Here is a 16,544-nt window from a genome sequence, read left to right on the forward strand (position 1 = left end):
TACTGTGAGTTCTTTCAGAGTGGCTTCTTGTCTTTTTGATATGCCCCCATCCTCTGTGATACTACAGGATGCTCCAGGTTCATCTTATATATTCCACTCTCAGTCCTAGAATCAGCCATTTCTCCCGTGAGCCCTGGTTCATTTTATTGGAGAATGGCATGAGAAGTCAAGATCTGGGTACTGAGCACCCTGCTTGCCACTAGGGTGTTATTGTTTCTAGGCCCTCTTAGCTGAAAGAGCTAGAAAATGTAAGTATGCATACTAACTCACTTATATAAACATATTTATCTATCTGTACCTATATTAAAGTAAACATGAGTTCATGCGAATATTTCCAACTCAATCCAGTACCACATGGTTCATTCTAGCACCTCCTGCCCTTGGAGAAGCCATTTTATAAGAATTCTATCAAAGTGCATTTTTATGTACCATGGAAAAGCCTCAGTTATAGCTGACTAATTAGTGAAAATTAATGCATTGGAGAAAACAGCTATTAGTATTGATACCAGAGGCACAGAAGAAGCTTTGGCAGACTCCCTTGTCAAATAGTTCAGTCTGTTCCTGAATTTATGTCATGGACCATGACTCCTTGCAGCAAGATATAGACCACAGCAAACCATTCTTCACAAGGTAGAATATTCAACTTGATGAGTCAGTTGAGATTAATAAACAGAGTCAGCTAAAAATGTTTGTGAACCATTTAAGTTAACCACAAAAAGAACTTGTGTCCAATATCATTAGTGAACCTTCTTGGTTTCTTTGTAAAATTTTATTAAAATAGTAATAATGTTTGTTTTAAAAGGCAGTTAAATAAAGTTATCAGGTAAAATCTAAACTACCTTCTCCGTTTCACTAATCCATTCCGCCTCTCTGGAAGTAATCAATATTAAGAATGTTTTAATTATCTGATTTTCCATTAATGTTTATGCACATTAAATGTATTTTGTAGTATATTATAATTTTTTGCACAAAACATTGTGCCTTGTATTTATACTGATATGAAAAATGTCTGTGCACCTCATTTTTTCTTTAACTTTCCATAGTTGCCTAACTTACTTGACCACAAAAATATCTTTTTGAAGCTTGACCTATATAGATCTTTACCCCAGAAGTGTTTGATATGCTGGTATAACAGAGGTAGTATGTTCCATTCATGCCTTGCCTTTAGGGAACTCTTCAGCTGATTCCTTCAAGGACTTGCTTCTCGCTGCCTCATCTTCATCAATCTTATAAACATCCAGGGCTCCATCCTCCATAGAAGGGGGCTTCTGAGTATCCAAATCCACTGAGAAGGCAGGTTTGCCATGTGGGATGAGCCAGTTGAGGAAGTGTGCAAAATCTGGGAGCTGAGATAGACATCATTTTTGCTGAAGGTCACCAGGTGCCAGGCTGGCTGGCATTGTTGGGTAGTGCTCCAAAGACCATAAGGACGACTGACAACAACACTGTATCACCTCCCATATACTACTGTCCCTGGCACTGGTTACCCTTAATATAAGTTCTCAAACTTTAGCAAACTTCAGAATTGCCTGGAGGGTTTCTGACTTAAAGTCTGGTGTGGGGCCAGAGAAACTATATTTCTAACAAGTTCCTGGGTAATGTTGTTCTATCCTTAGGAAAAACCTGGTGTGTTCTTATTTTGCTGACTCCACTCTGGTCTTCATGCTCATGTGGGATTTTTAACTTACTTTAGGGCACTAAACTCACTTTGTAATTGTGCATTGGAATCTTTCTGTCTCAGACCTAAATCAGCGGTTTTTCAATTTCAGCCCCTTTCTGTAATTTATCAGTTACACTTTCTTCTCCTGTTGCAGTAAGTGATACATGTCCCATTGTTGTACTGGGGACAAGGCCATAAGGATACAAGAAATGAAGCTTGATCATGGGCAAGTGGGAAGAAAGGCTAGTGAAATTCATAAATTGATACCTTCAGCTATTGTCCCATATTGGAGAAATCTCAGGCTTTGTTGCTTTATAAAGTGTACGTTGTGTTGTCATATGCTTTTTACAGTGTTCTCTACCAAATAAAAGGATATTTGATGACTGTGCACAATTTCTTCACTAGAGATTGTGAGCTACATTATCAACTCTACCATGATGTTTATTATTTCTTTGTATTGTGGACACTAGTCTCTGTATAAAAAGGTAGAATGAATTTGTCACCAAATCGGTCACCTGGACACATGCCGGGACACCCCTTGTCTCAGCCAGGAGGTTCTTTTTCCACTCGGATTCACACAGCCAATCATGAAACCAATGCTGAGACTGAGACAGCAGAAGCTTTGTTCAATGGCAGAAGAATGGAGAAGTGGGAATTTAGTTCGAAATTCAACTTCTTAACCCAATTCTGATGGAGATACCATATATATAGGAGGGTCGAAGTAAAAGGGAGGGAATTGGAAAGAGCGGGAGGAATATTCATGACTTATCCAAGAACAAGGGTGTGGTTTGGACCTGGAACTGATGCAGCTCTCCTTTTCAGTTCTTGTATGGGCTTTTCCAGTGTTGTCATGGCAACCATTAACTGTCATGGCGCTGGTGGGTACATCATTTAGCTGTTGTATTACAATGAGTGTATAATGAGGTCCAAGGTCTAGTGGAAGTCAAATCTTCCGCCATCTTGGGCCTAGTTGGGTCTAACCAGTTCTTGTTTTTCTCTTTGCAGCTTCCTCCTGAGACTTAGATAAGAGCAATTTGTTTCCTTTCAAGGGAAGGGCAGGGGTATGATTCTAGGACAGCAGCTTGGTAACAGCTTTAAGAAATAAATTAATTTGCTACCAAGTAATGATTTAGAGGGTGACTTTGAAAATAAAGTTGATTCTTCCATTAGAGTGCATGACAGATAATAACAATGATAATAATAAATGGCTACCATTATGGAGTCTTTACCATCTGTAGAGTACTTGCCAGGCACTTTACCTAAGTTAGTTCCCTTAATAAAGGCACATTGAAACACATGAATGAGTCAGACTCATCATGCAAGAAATTGAAATGAGCATGGTTATGACTAGAGAGAAGATGCCTATGTGTATTAAGAAACATCTCCTTTGAATAAAGTGTATTGAAAAATAATTTCAATAAATTTTACTGAAGAAACAGTTTTGAAAAATGAAAAATTAATCTCCGAGCTGAAGTGACAGTGTATTTCTGGCAAGAGAGAGACTCTTTACTTGGATATTTTTTCAACTGGAGATCTTTTTTTAAATTTTATTTATTTATTTTTGGCTGCATTGGGTCTTCATTGCTTCACGCAGGTTTTCTCTAGTTGTGGCAAGCAGGGGCTACTTTTTGTTGCAGCACGCGAGCTTCTCATTGTGGTGGCTTCTCTTGTTGTGGAGCACAGGCTCTAGATACGTGGGCTTCAGAAGTTGTGGCTCGCGGGCTCTAGAGTGCAGGCTCAGTAGTTGTGGAGCACAGGCTTAGTTGCTCCACGCATGTGGGATCTTCCTGGACCAGGGCTCAAGTCCATGTCCCCTGCATTGGCAGGTGGATTCTTAACCACTGTGCCACCAGAGAAGCCCTGGAGATCTTGATGTGGCAAATTAATGGATGTACATTTAAATTTTTAAACATCTTTTTGAAGTATATCAAATGTGTGCAAATCTTTAGTACAGTTAGAGGAATTTACACAAAGCAAACACCCATGTAACCAGCACCCAGATCAAGAAACAAAGTAGGGGCCCCCCTTCAGCCTCTCCCAATAATCACTCCTCTAAAAGGAATCAGTGCCCTGATCTCTAACACTATATGTGAATTTTACCTAGTTTTGAATTGACAAATTCCTTTTTAACCTGAGTTTCATCAATTCTGGTTCCTGTAATATAATGTTTGGATACTTTTAACAGTAAAACATGGACCTCATTATGAATGTAAATTTTTTCATGCATTCCTAATGCCACTATGAAATTAAAATAAGCTCTAACTTTTCTTTTTTCCTTCTTAACTTAAAAATAGTCTTTGGTGATATTTGATAAGGGCTCCACAGACATTTTATGGCCAAAAGAAGGGGGAAAGATACACAATTAGGAACTTGTCCTCAGGTAGGTCAGGAGGCAGAGTGTAGCATTGCTGGTTACACAAAGGTGCCAGACAGGGTAGTGGGTGGCCCCTGACTGAACTGAACAGTGCATGTTGGTAGGGCCAGATGGGGTTAGACCAAATGGTGAAAAATGTGTTTTCATGTCAAACTTTTGTTGTTCTTCTCTCTCTAGGAAAAATAATCCGCTCTTGTGGACCATTGTTGCTGGAGACCATGACAGAACCTTGAAGGAACCAACTGAGCAAGTGAGAAATGTTTTTAATGGTTATTCTGCCTAAACTGTCACATGCCAGGGAATACATTTAGCTAAAACATGTAGTTATTAATCCCCTAATGCCCTCATATACTTATCATTTATACCAACATTTAAAGATACCATTTGAGATCACATTTAATCTGAAAATTAGGTGAGGTGAGTCAGGAAGTGCAAATTCAGGCCCATGTACACAGGTCCACCATAGTCTGGTTTTTCCAGGACCACCAGTCCTCAGAAAGCGGTGCATGGACTCCTGTAAATTATTAATAGAGACTGCCCTTTTTAATTTAGTACAAAGTCATCTTCATTACTGACGTGTGGAAATGCAGAGATTTAAGATTATTTTGGACCAGTATACAAGGAAGTTGTTCAACTCATTGACTTTGACTTGTAATCTCTTGCTTGCTAACAATACAGGTGAGAAGGGCCAAACACATCGTGGTGCACGAAGACTTTGACAGACTGACCTTTGACTCTGACATCGCCCTAATACAGCTGAGCTCTGCTCTGGAGTTCAACTCAGTGGTGAGGCCAGTGTGTCTCCCACACAGCACAGAGCCTCTGTTTTCCTCTGAGATCTGTGTTGTGACTGGATGGGGAAGCGTTAGTGAAGGTACACATTTTGCTTTTGCGTAAACATCACTGCTGGTTGAGAGTTTTGAGAATGTGTCATGGAAATGATATCAAGTAGTATCTGCTTTAGCCCTTCTTCCTTCTGAAAGATTGCAACCATGTTTTATGTAGCCGTAAAGCTCATCAAATTAGAGAATGAACTGTTTTATATTTTTGCATCAGGGTGACTTAATCATAGGTAGGCTAGATCTGTGAAAGGCCAGATAGAAGTATTTTATGCCTTGTAAGCCATGTGGTCTCTGTCACAGCTATTCAAATCTGCCATTGTATCACAAAGCAGCCACGGACAATATGTTATAGAATGGATGTGGCTGTATTCCAACAGAACTTGTCCATGAATCTTAAATTTTATACAATAATCTTGTCACAAAATGTTATTCTTTTTTGGATTTTCTTTTCAACCATTTAAAAATGTACAAATCATAATTAGTTCATGGATTGTTATAAATAGGCTTGGGGATGTAATAAATAGGCTTGTAATAAATAGGCTTCGGTTAGGGCCTGGCATGAAATTGGCCTGTTGGCTGGGGTTTGAGGACCCCTGGGCTAGATTCTAGAGTTCTTAAAGCCATAGTGAAATACTGAAAGATCTGAATGGGTTGATGTTTGTGTCCTGCTTCTTTTCACTGTATAAAATTATTTTCTTTTATATTTTCCTTCTGTTTATATGTCATTTAAAGTCTGTGAGCTTGCAGATGTAGAAGACAAACTTATGGTTACCAAAGGGTAAAGGGGGTGGGGAGGGATAAATTAAGAGTTTGGGATTAACATATATACATTACTATATATAAAATAGATAAACAAGGTCCTACTGTATAGCACAGGGAACTAAGTTCAATATCTTGTAATAAACTATAATGAAAAAGTTTATATATAAACTATATATAGTTTATATATAAACTATAATGAATATATACATATATATATATATATAAAACTGAATCACTTTGCTATACACCAGGAACTAACACAACATCATAAATTAAATATACTTCAATTTTAAAAAAAATAATGGTAAAGTCTGTGAGCTTGAAGGAGGTGAGATATCTTTGACCTCATACAGTATTCATGTTCTCAGCTTGCTGTCTACCTGCAGCCAAATTGCATTTTTCTAAAATCTTCACAACCACCATATGAGGAGATTTTATCCTCCCATTCTGCAAATGAGGAGATTATGGCCCTGCAGTCTAAGTAATTTGCTAAAATCCCATGGCTAATAAATATCAAAAGTGGGATTTAAAATCAGTGTGGCTCAGCTGATAAACCTTGAATGGCTCATTTGTTACACTTGGAATACAATCTGAACTCCTAGCCCAGCATTGAAGGCTCTGCACTGGACCTCCCCATACTTCTCCAGCCTCAGTTCCTCCTTTGTCCCCTTGTTAGCTGACCTGTGTCTTCTTTCTTTCTCAAGCTCTGTGCTTTGTTTCCTTGGCCCCGGAGCACTCCTATTCCAGTCTTCTCACAGCCCCTCCTCATTACTCCATCCTCAACTCAAATCTTCTCAGACCCCTTTCTTTTAGCAGGATCATCCTTCCTTCACTCTCTGTACTACCTGGTTTTATCATCTCCTTGCACATAAACAGACTTGATATATTTTACGGAATCATTTTCTACATCCCACCCCTTAGAGCGGGAGCCTCTTGAAGGCAGATCTCTGCCTAATTTACTGCTCTCTCCCCAGGACTCGGCATCGATCTAGCATAGAGGAAACACTCAGTAAATGTTTATTGACTGACTGGCCTCAAAGCCCTTGAATAAATGTGCCTGTTCTTTAACATCTTCAACCTTCACCAACTCCATGACCACCAGACGACGGAGGTGGTTACAGTTTTATAAAAGGTGAATTCAGTCTTTTAGTCTCAGAAAGAAAACAAGTTCTCAATTTTGAGACATGATAATAAGCAACGTTGTTAGGGATGGTCCCTGAAAAGAGGATTTTAAATACATTAAATTATCTATGTATTAAATTACTACATTAAAAAAAATAAGATTTAGAGTCGGACCTTGGCTAGGTCCTAGTTCTGTCCCATAGGTGCTGTGTGATTAAATCTTCAGAGCGCTGGCTTTTTCATGTGTGAGATTAGTGTGACAGCCCACCTCACAATGCTGTTGTGAGTATTAATAGCTTAGAGTAGAAAGCTTTATAAATATAATATATTAAGGAACTATTTACATAAATGTAAATATAAATAAAATATAATAAGATACTATTTACATAAATGTAAAGTAATTTTTATGAATTTTTTTCAAAAAGTGATAGGGCTATCAAATACTGAACTTACCTTTTTTTAATTAGTCCTAAATCTAAAGTGATAGAATAAGTCACGCAGAACACGTGTTAACATAGACCTGCCTGAGGGCCAGGCGGGAGAAGAAATTCTTTAGTGCTCATCATCAGTGTCATCTTAAATTAGAGTTGAGATTAGGCCTCAGTGATAGTAAAGGAACAAGAGAAATATGGTTTTGTTTTATATGAGTGCTACCGAGTCCAAGCTCACTCTGCTCGCCACACGACAGTCCAACGAATCAGAGACGAGGCGTTGAGGCAAGGAATACGACTTTATTCGAAAAGCCTGCAGACCAAGAAGACGGCAGACTAAGTGTCTCTGAAAAACCATCTTATGGGGTTTGGATGCCAGTTTCTTTTATAGCACAGAGAGGGGGAGGAGATGAGGAAGTAAAGTAAAATGGCCTTAAGTTTTGCAAACATCACCTGGAATAGCCAGCCTCGGGGAGGGGATGTGTTAATTCCTTCTTTCTTGCCGCCATCCACAGGTGGGCAGGGTCCGGATGCTCCCCCGAGCAAAGGCGCTTTGTTTTAACATCCAGGCAGAGGGGCAGGGTTCCCCGAGGCAGGCCGTTATGTACAGACAGTATCCTTTCAGTGAACAAAAGCTGCGGAAAGCAAAGGTTAAAGAAAAAGAAACAGATCCAACATGTAGTCTGATTTGGCTCTTCCCTGTTACAACTGGAAATCATATAAATATATTATTGTTACGTAGTTATATGTTTACGTAAAATATTTACAGTTGACCTTTGAACAATGCGGGGGTTAATTCAAGTGTCATTTATAGTCAGCCCTACATACCACAAACCGTGTAGTACTGCAGTATTTACTATTGAAAAATATCTGAGTATAAGTAGACCAGTGCAGTTCAAACCTGTGTTGTTCAAGGGTCAACTGTACCTGTAAAAATATATAAACATATATATTTATAATATAAATTATCTGTGATACCAATTCATATCTTACTGAGTTTCTCTTTCTGAATTCTTAACAGCAATATTTGAAACACTAACATTTAAATCAGAATTAAGCTAGAAAATAAGTGTTTCTGATCTTGTTTCTCCTGCCAATGGATTTTCTTCACCAAGATGTCACATCTGGAAATAAAGATGCCCTGCACAAAACACTGTGTTTGGATTCAGAATTCTGTATCAGCTTAGGCAAAACCAAATGATGGCAGCTGTGTCGGTGTAGAGCAAGTCTGAACTTAAATCTATTTCTCTAACACCACTTGTTGTTTACTTCATTATCAAGCTGTCTCTCGGACTCTATTTCTTAGATGGTGGCCTAGCGAGTCGCTTACAGCAGATTCAAGTGCTCGTGTTGGAAAGAGAGGTCTGCGAACACACTTACTATTCTGCCCATCCAGGAGGGATTACAGAGAAGATGATCTGTGCTGGCTTTGCAGCATCTGGAGGGAAAGATGTGGGTCAGGTGAGAGGATTCTAATTTTGCAGAGGAAGATAGGAAGCTGTCATCTGTTGGAGATTCTCCTTAGACAGGAAGAATCTACTCTCAAAGCCACAGACAAGCATCTTGGCCTGTGCCTGCAGCATCATGTCACACCCCTACTCGAAAGCCAGTAGGACAACAGGAAGAGTGAAATATTTAGTTCAAACTTGCTGAGATGGCAGAGAGGAGACAGAAGCAGCCATCAGTCAGAGGGGCAGAGGGTACACAGAGGAGCCCATGAGAAGGAGAGGGCAGCACCACTGAACTGGTCTGCAGGTGGGAAGACGTGTTCAGATATACTTAAAGCTTTGGTAAAAGGGGAACGAGCAAATACGGATTATAAATTAGTGTATCCTACTTATGCCTCAAGAGTTTTATTGTTTCAAATTATTACTAAACTCCTGGGTACTCGCACTTAATTTTCTACCACAGAATAAAATAAGATAATCATGAAGAAAATGAGAACCTTTGAAAAAGTGGTTTTCATATGCAGCAGAAAACAAATCACAAAGCAGTAGTTTAATTTTAGTGATATCCTAGAGGCACGAAGCTGTGCAGATGTATTCACATGTCAGTTGGGCAAGCATGCTATTGGCAAGTCCAGAATCAACTAAGAAAAAGACAGGATATGGGCAGAAGGATTACAAAACACCAGCTTTAATATCCACAAAGCCGACTGAGGAATATGCCTTAGGTATGGAACCAAAAAGTGTTTCCAACACTAAGCAGCCCACCTTGAACACCTAGTAGTCTGGACTTGAGGCAGCCTGCCTAAGGGAAAGTTGGGGTCTGTAGAGCAGACACACTTCTCCAGATTGTTGTATCATTTCATATTGGTCTAGAGTAGAGAGGGAAGAAAGAATGAATCTTGAGTTGCAGCTTTTTGATAGTCCTCCCCTGCCCCCCCCCATGCTCCCCACAACCCCCTGGCCATGAAGAAACAGAAACCAATGGATACCACCCCTATGGGGAGAAAACTGGGCTTTAATCTGGATAGAAGTCTTTCCATTGGAAAAAATGAGGAGAGAAGGAAGGAGGTCCCCTCTTAACATTGAATATAAATTCAGTGTAGTTAAACCCTTTCCTTGTGTCAAGCACTACCCAAATTCTGTTTTATGTTGCATATTGTAATTTGCATTCTTCAGAAGCAGACTCTGAGAGGAGGATTCAAGGGCAACAGTCTGCTCAGAAAGTACAAATATCACTGGTAGAAATGTGAGGAGGTGGTACAGGGAAGGGAAGGCAGCCCATCTATTGATGTGCTATTAATGTGCTATGAAGCCAACTACCACGGGAGGGACTGAGCTGAATCCTGCAGCGAAACTCTGGCAGTGATGCAAAACACACGCAGTATGTTTATCCCCTCCCCTTGGAGGGGTGAGGGAGCTTCCCCAGAGTCACGGTTGGAGGGCTGCAGGGGAGCATTTCCCACAGTCTGAGCTGCCTTATGGCTGGGGTGGACAGGGCAAGGGCCCTCAGGCACACAGCCGTCATAGACTGGAAGGTCCGAGGAATATGAGAAGGGCTAGAGGACCATCTGCTAGAGGACATTACTGTTATATTATAAAAATCCAATAGAAAAGTACTCTGAATTAATGTGTTCATTCTCCCCCTTTTGAAGGATGGTTTTTCTTTCTTTTTCACATCAAAAAAATTACAAATGGCTCTGCTGTCCCTGTCATGTTTAACAGCATGTAACATTAAGGGAAGAGCTTAATCTATCAAGAGAGCAAATAGGTCCATGTCAGAGGTGAGCCAAATACCATAATCTCGGTTGGTACCTATATTTGTTTCAGCTACATCCAGCTGTCACTTTCGCTGTAGTATGACCAAATTTACAGCCACTACAAAAAAAGGAAAATAGGAGAGATTCTGACTAGATGTGGCTAGCTTTCTTTTATAAAGAAAACTGAATTACTAAAAGGGTGACTTCAGAAACTTGCTTTGATGAAACGGACTCTAATATTTCTATCAGGTAATTGGTTTTTACCCAAAAAAAGGGTTTTTACCCTCCTGTGTATACTCAGGGGTAATGGACCTGCTAATGTAATTTCTCATCCAGGAAGGTGAACAACAGAATGTTGGAATGCAGAGACATGGGAGTTTCAGATACACAGTGGTTCTTTGCTCACAACAAATTTTAGATTTTTTTTATAATCTCAAGTTCTTTGACCTACCATTGATCTTTGTCTTCACAGAGTGATACGTGTTTTGTTCTTGCTGACTTTTCCAGTCTAGTTCTTTTTTTTTTTTTTTTTTGCGGTACGCGGGCCTCTCACTGTTGTGGCCTCTCCCGTTGCGGAGCACAAGCTCCGGACGTGCGGGCTCAGCAGCCATGGCTCACGGGCCTAGCCGCTCCGTGGCATGTGGGATCTTCCCAGACCGGGGCACAAACCCGTGTCCCCTGCATCAGCAGTCAGACTCTCAACCCCTGTGCCACCAGGGAAGCCCTCCAGTCTAGTTCTTATTTCTATCCTCTTGCTTACTATTTTTCAGCCACATCGATTGCCTTCTGACCTCAGACTTGCCACATCCTTGTCTAAGTTGGGGCCTTAGCCCAGATATTAATTCTGCATTAAAATGCTATTCCTCCAGGTTTTTGAAAATCCACCTCCTTATTTTTCATGTACAAGCTCAAATGTTATTGAAACTACAAATATATACATGCACGTGTAAGCGTACACACAGCTACCATTGTTCTCAACTTTTCACTCTGAGTATTTCCTTTATGGCTATTATCACCATCTAATTTGTTTATATTCTTTTCCAGAATGCCTGGCTCACAGTAGGCACCGAATAATTTTTAAAATAATCAGTAGGTACCATTTGTTTCTTGAAGATTTACCATGTGTGAGGCCCTGTAATAAGTGCTGACCATAAAAGATAAATTAGACAGGCTCTTTCTGTATCACAAAATGTTTGTAATTGACTGAAAAATTCTATATTGGGTATGTGTTCGTACTGAATGAATGAGTGAATAAAAAAACACCGGATTTGACAAATCAGACAATTTTCAAACTGGAGGGGCTCCTAAGTATAATCTTAAATTATGTGGGAAAAAAATTAGGCCCAGAGAAAATGTTAATTGTTCTACATTACAGATTAAAGAATCTGTCTCCTATTCCCAGTTCAGGATTTCTCCTGTGAAATTCTTCATATAAAATAAACACTTATCTCAAATATGTTATCAGCTCAGTTTATTTTATAAAAAGACAATTAAATTAAAGGTTTAGTTTGGTCCTAAGTACATTTGTGTCAAAAAAAAAAAAAGCCCTGATAAAAAATCAGAAAGACTATCTTAAAAAAAATACATATCCTATGTTTTAAAGCTTGGTTTTTTTATTTTTCAGCTTTATTGAGATATAATTGACATATAAAATTTTATAAATTTAAAATGTACAATGTAATGATTTTGATACACTTATGTATTGTGAAATGCTTACCATAGTAGGGTTAGTTAACACCTTCATCACCTCACATAATTATCATTTCTTTCTTGTGCTGAGAACACTTATGATCTACTCTCTTAGCAGCTTTCAAGTAAGCGATACAGTATTGTTAACTACAGTCACCATGCTGTACATAAGGTCCCTAGAACCTGTTAATCTTACAGCTGGAAGTTTATACCCTTTGACCAGCATCTTCCCATTTTTCCCATTTTTTAGGTCTCATGTATATGTGATATCATACAGTAATTGTCTTTCACTGTCTGACTTTTCACTTAACATATTGTTCTCAAGGATTATCCATGTTGTCGCAAATGACAGGATTTCCTTCTTTCTCATGGCTGAATAATATTCCATTTTAGTATTCAGTATTCTCATGGCTGAATAAATAAACAAATAAGTAAACAAATATACATATAGACATATCTATATCTATCTCTCTCTCTATATATATATATATATAATACACACACACATATACTCCATACATCTTCTTTATCCATTCATCCTTTTACAGAAAAATGGGTTGTTTCCATATCTTGGCTAATACGAATAAAGCTGCAGTAAACATGGGGGTGCAGATACCTCTTCAGTATCCTATTTTTATTTCCTTTGGCTATATACTCAGAACTGGGATTGCTGTATCATATGGTAGTTCTATTTTTAATTCTATTTTCCACAGTGATATACGAATTTATATTCCCACCAATGGTGCAAAAGGATTCTCTTTTTTTCCACATCCTTGTAATCACTGTTTATTTCTTGTCTTTTTGATGATAGCTGATCAAACAGGTATGAGGTGATATCTCATTGTGATTTTGATTTGCATTCTCATGATGTTGAGCACATTTTCATGTACCTGTTGGCCATCTGTATATCTTCTTTGGAAAAATGTCTATTCAGATCCTCTGCCTATTTATAAATTGCATTTTTTTGTTATTGATTTGTATGAGTTCTATAATTTTGGATATTAACCGCCTATCAGATATGTGGTTTGAAAATATTTTCTCCCATTCCATGGGTTGCATTTTCATTTTGATGATTGTTTCTTCTGATGTGCAGAAGCCTTTTAGCTTGATGTAGTCCCACTTACTGATTTTTGGCCCTGTTGCTCGTGCTTTTGGTTTCATATCCAAAAATACTGTTGCCAAAAACAAAGTCAAAGGAGCTTTTCCCTATGTTTTATTCTAGAAGTTCTGCCATTTGGGGTCTTATGTTTAAGTCTTTAATCTATTTCAAGTTAATTTTTGTGGTGTAAAATAGGGGTTCAATTTTATTCCTCTGCATGTGGTTATCCAGTTTTCCCAACACCATTTATTGAAGAAACTAGTTTTTCCCCATTGAGTATTCTTTGCTCCTTTTTCAAATATTAGTTAACTATATAAATGAGGGTTTTTACTGGGCTCACAATTCTGTCTCATTGGTCTGTGTGTCTGTTTTTATGCCAGCACCATACTGTGTTGATTACTATAAATTTGTAATATATTTTGAAATCAGGAAGTGTGATACCTCCAGCTTTGTTCTTTCTCAGGATTGCTTTGACTATGCGAAGGTCTTTGTGGTTCCATGTGAATTTTAGGATTGTTTTTCTCTATTTCTGTGAAAAATGCCATTGAAATTTTGATATGGACTGCATTGAATCTATAGCTTGTTTTGAGTAGTGTGGACATTTTAACAATGTTAATTCTTCAAATTCATGAATGTGGGATATCTTTCCATTTCTTTGGGTGTTTAATTTTTTCATCAAAGTCATAGTTTTCAGTATAGAGACCTTTTACCTCCTTGGTTAAATTTATTCCAAAGTATTTTATTCTTTTGATGCTATTGTACATGGGATTTTTATATGTGTGTGTGTGTGTGTGTGTTCTGTTGGTGTATTGAGACACAGCTGATTTCTATATGTTCATTTTGTATCCTGAAACTTTACTGTATTCATTGATAAGTTCTAACAGTTTTTGGTGGAGCCTTTAAGACTTTCTGTATAAAAAGACTTCCTTGCCTGATTGCTCTGGCTAGGATTTTCAGACTATATTGAATAGGCCTGGTGAGGGTGAGCACCTTTGTCTTATTCCTTCTCTTAGAGGAACAGCTTTCAACCTTTCACTGTTGAGTAGAATATCAGCTGTGAGTTTGTTATATATGGCCTTTTGTATGTTGAGGTATGTTTTTTTTACACCCAAGTTGTTGAGAGTTCTTAATCATGCAAGAATGTTGCATTTTGTCAAATGCTTTTTTGTACTATTGAGATGATGATACGATTTTTAACTTTCACATTTATTGACTTGCATATGTTGAACCACCCTTGCATCACTGGAATAAATCCCACTTGATTATGGTGATTGATCCATTTAATATACTGTTGAATTCATTATGTTAGTATTTTGGGGGGATTTTTACATCTATGTTCATTAGGGATATGGGCCTAATTATCTTTTTTTGTAGTGTTCTTTTCTGGCTTTAGTATGAGGGTAATGCTGACCTCATAAAATGAGCTTTGGAGTATTCCCTCCTCCAGTTCTTGGGTAGACTTTGAGAAGGATTCTTGTTTAAATGTTTAGTAAAATTCACTAGTGAAGCCATCTGGTCCTAGGCTTTTCTTTGTTGGGATGTTCTTGATTATTGATTCAATCTCCTTTCTTGTATTGGTCTGTTATGATTTTTTTTTCCTTTTGATTTGGTGTTAGTAGGTGGCATGTTTCTAGGAATTTATTTCTTCTAAGTTTATCCAATTTTTCAGTTTATAGTGGTCTCTTATGATCCCTTGTATTTCTGTGGTACCAGTTGTAATGTCTCCTCTTTCATTTCTTTTATTCATGATTTCATTTATTTAAGTCTAAGTATTCTAAGGTATACAAATTGATAAAAATAAATCTTTAAGAAATTAAAGAAATATATTATGAATAAATTATTGATTATTCCTGTTCCAAAACTGAAAGCAGTAGTTCTGATTAAAGCAATTTTAGAACATGTTTTCTTGGTGTTTCAGGGAGATTCTGGTGGGCCATTAGTATGTAAACATGAAAAAGCTCCCTTTGTCCTCTATGGCATTGTCAGCTGGGGAGCCAGCTGTCCCCAGCCAAGGAAGCCAGGCGTATTTGCCAGGGTGAGTGTCTTCTTGGACTGGATTCAATCCAGAATCAAAGGTAAATATTTTTCAGATATTATAAAAAGGTGCCTCTTTTTTTTAGGTGGGTTTGGGAGAGGTGAGAGTGGTGGAAATCAGCATTATGAAAGAGAAGACCATAATATAGTATTTTATTTATTTTAGTTTCTAAACACATTAAAATACACGTTAAAATTCTGTAAGAATAAGTTCTTCCTTAGGCAGAGTTATGGTAAAACTGACATTTCCTGAGGCTGCTTTAATCCTAGATTTGCATTCTCTTTGAAAAAAAATCTGCTCTGGAACAGACTACATTTTGTCCTTTGGCTTTCATCTTTATTTACTTTTAACATGTTCTCCCCAGATGCAGGTCCTGTTTTACTTCAGATAAATAAAGAAAGCAAAATCTTAACAAGACCACAATTGCCACCACCCACACCTTCAAGAGACAGTGCATCTGGGCCAGGTAGTAGATGTTCATCTTATGCCATTAATATAGCTAGTAAGAATTTAGCAAAAAGCATTTTTCATCTGGGTTCACTAATTTTCTTTGGAATACCATAAACTGTGTCTTCATTCTGGTTGGTAGTTTAAGCTGAAAGACAGGAGAGTTGTTATTGTTACTGTCTAGGGATCTTTTCTACCCCATAGTTACAGCTGTTGCAGGTAAAAAATTTTTTTAAAAAGTCTTGTGGTTGTGAACAGTGCTTGAATTTTGGAGAAGTTCACAGAATTATTCTGACCTCTGAGCTATTTATTGCTACATGAACAAAGGCCCTCAGGCTTTCAGGTATCTTGCTAGATAAAGACTCTGGATATTAGATGACCAAGACCAGTATCAGTGTTAGTGTCTCTCTTAATTCTCCCCCACTTGTCAGTGTCTGTTTGCTAATAGGATTTTTATTTTTAGTTAAAAGCAAAAAGGAACTGGAGATTTAGATGTCTGTGGTAGATTTATAAGAAGATAAAAGTTCCATGATACCATCATTCTTGGTTTCCAAATGGTCAGGATCTTTCCCTTTTCATCCATCTCTGCCCCATCCACTCCCATATACACTCAAGCCCAATAGACAACTAGAAAGAGTTGGAGGAAAATTGAAAAGGATGCAAGGGAGAAGGGGGAGACTTGCTAGAGTGAGGACCTTCAGTAGAAGAAAGTGGGTGAGATCTAGTGTCCAGGTGGAAGGGTTGGTCTTGGATAGGAGCAAAGTGCAGTTTATCCATAGTTGCCAGATGGAAAGCAGAATATTTAGGCACTGCTGCTGTTGTATGGGTACATGTGGGAATGGGAACGGCAGTTCTCCTCTAATTGCTTATATTTTCTT

General features: G+C 38.2%; 1 protein-coding gene across 1 annotated transcript in view; it reads left to right on the top strand.

Moving 5' to 3' along the window:
* OVCH1 (ovochymase 1) overlaps positions 1-16,544 on the top strand; it is a gene marked incomplete at both ends in the record, with an annotated part of 86,092 nt that overhangs the window by 26,989 nt on the left and 42,559 nt on the right. The window contains 5 exon segments of the mRNA XM_082635329.1: positions 4,212-4,284; positions 4,713-4,908; positions 8,498-8,652; positions 15,103-15,259; positions 15,590-15,685. Coding sequence (XP_082491455.1) covers positions 4,212-4,284; positions 4,713-4,908; positions 8,498-8,652; positions 15,103-15,259; positions 15,590-15,685 — 677 coding nt within the window.

The sequence above is a fragment of the Mesoplodon mirus genome (genome assembly GCF_964341445.2).
Source record: "Mesoplodon mirus genome assembly, chromosome: 11".
NCBI classification, from domain to species: Eukaryota; Metazoa; Chordata; class Mammalia; order Artiodactyla; family Ziphiidae; genus Mesoplodon; species Mesoplodon mirus.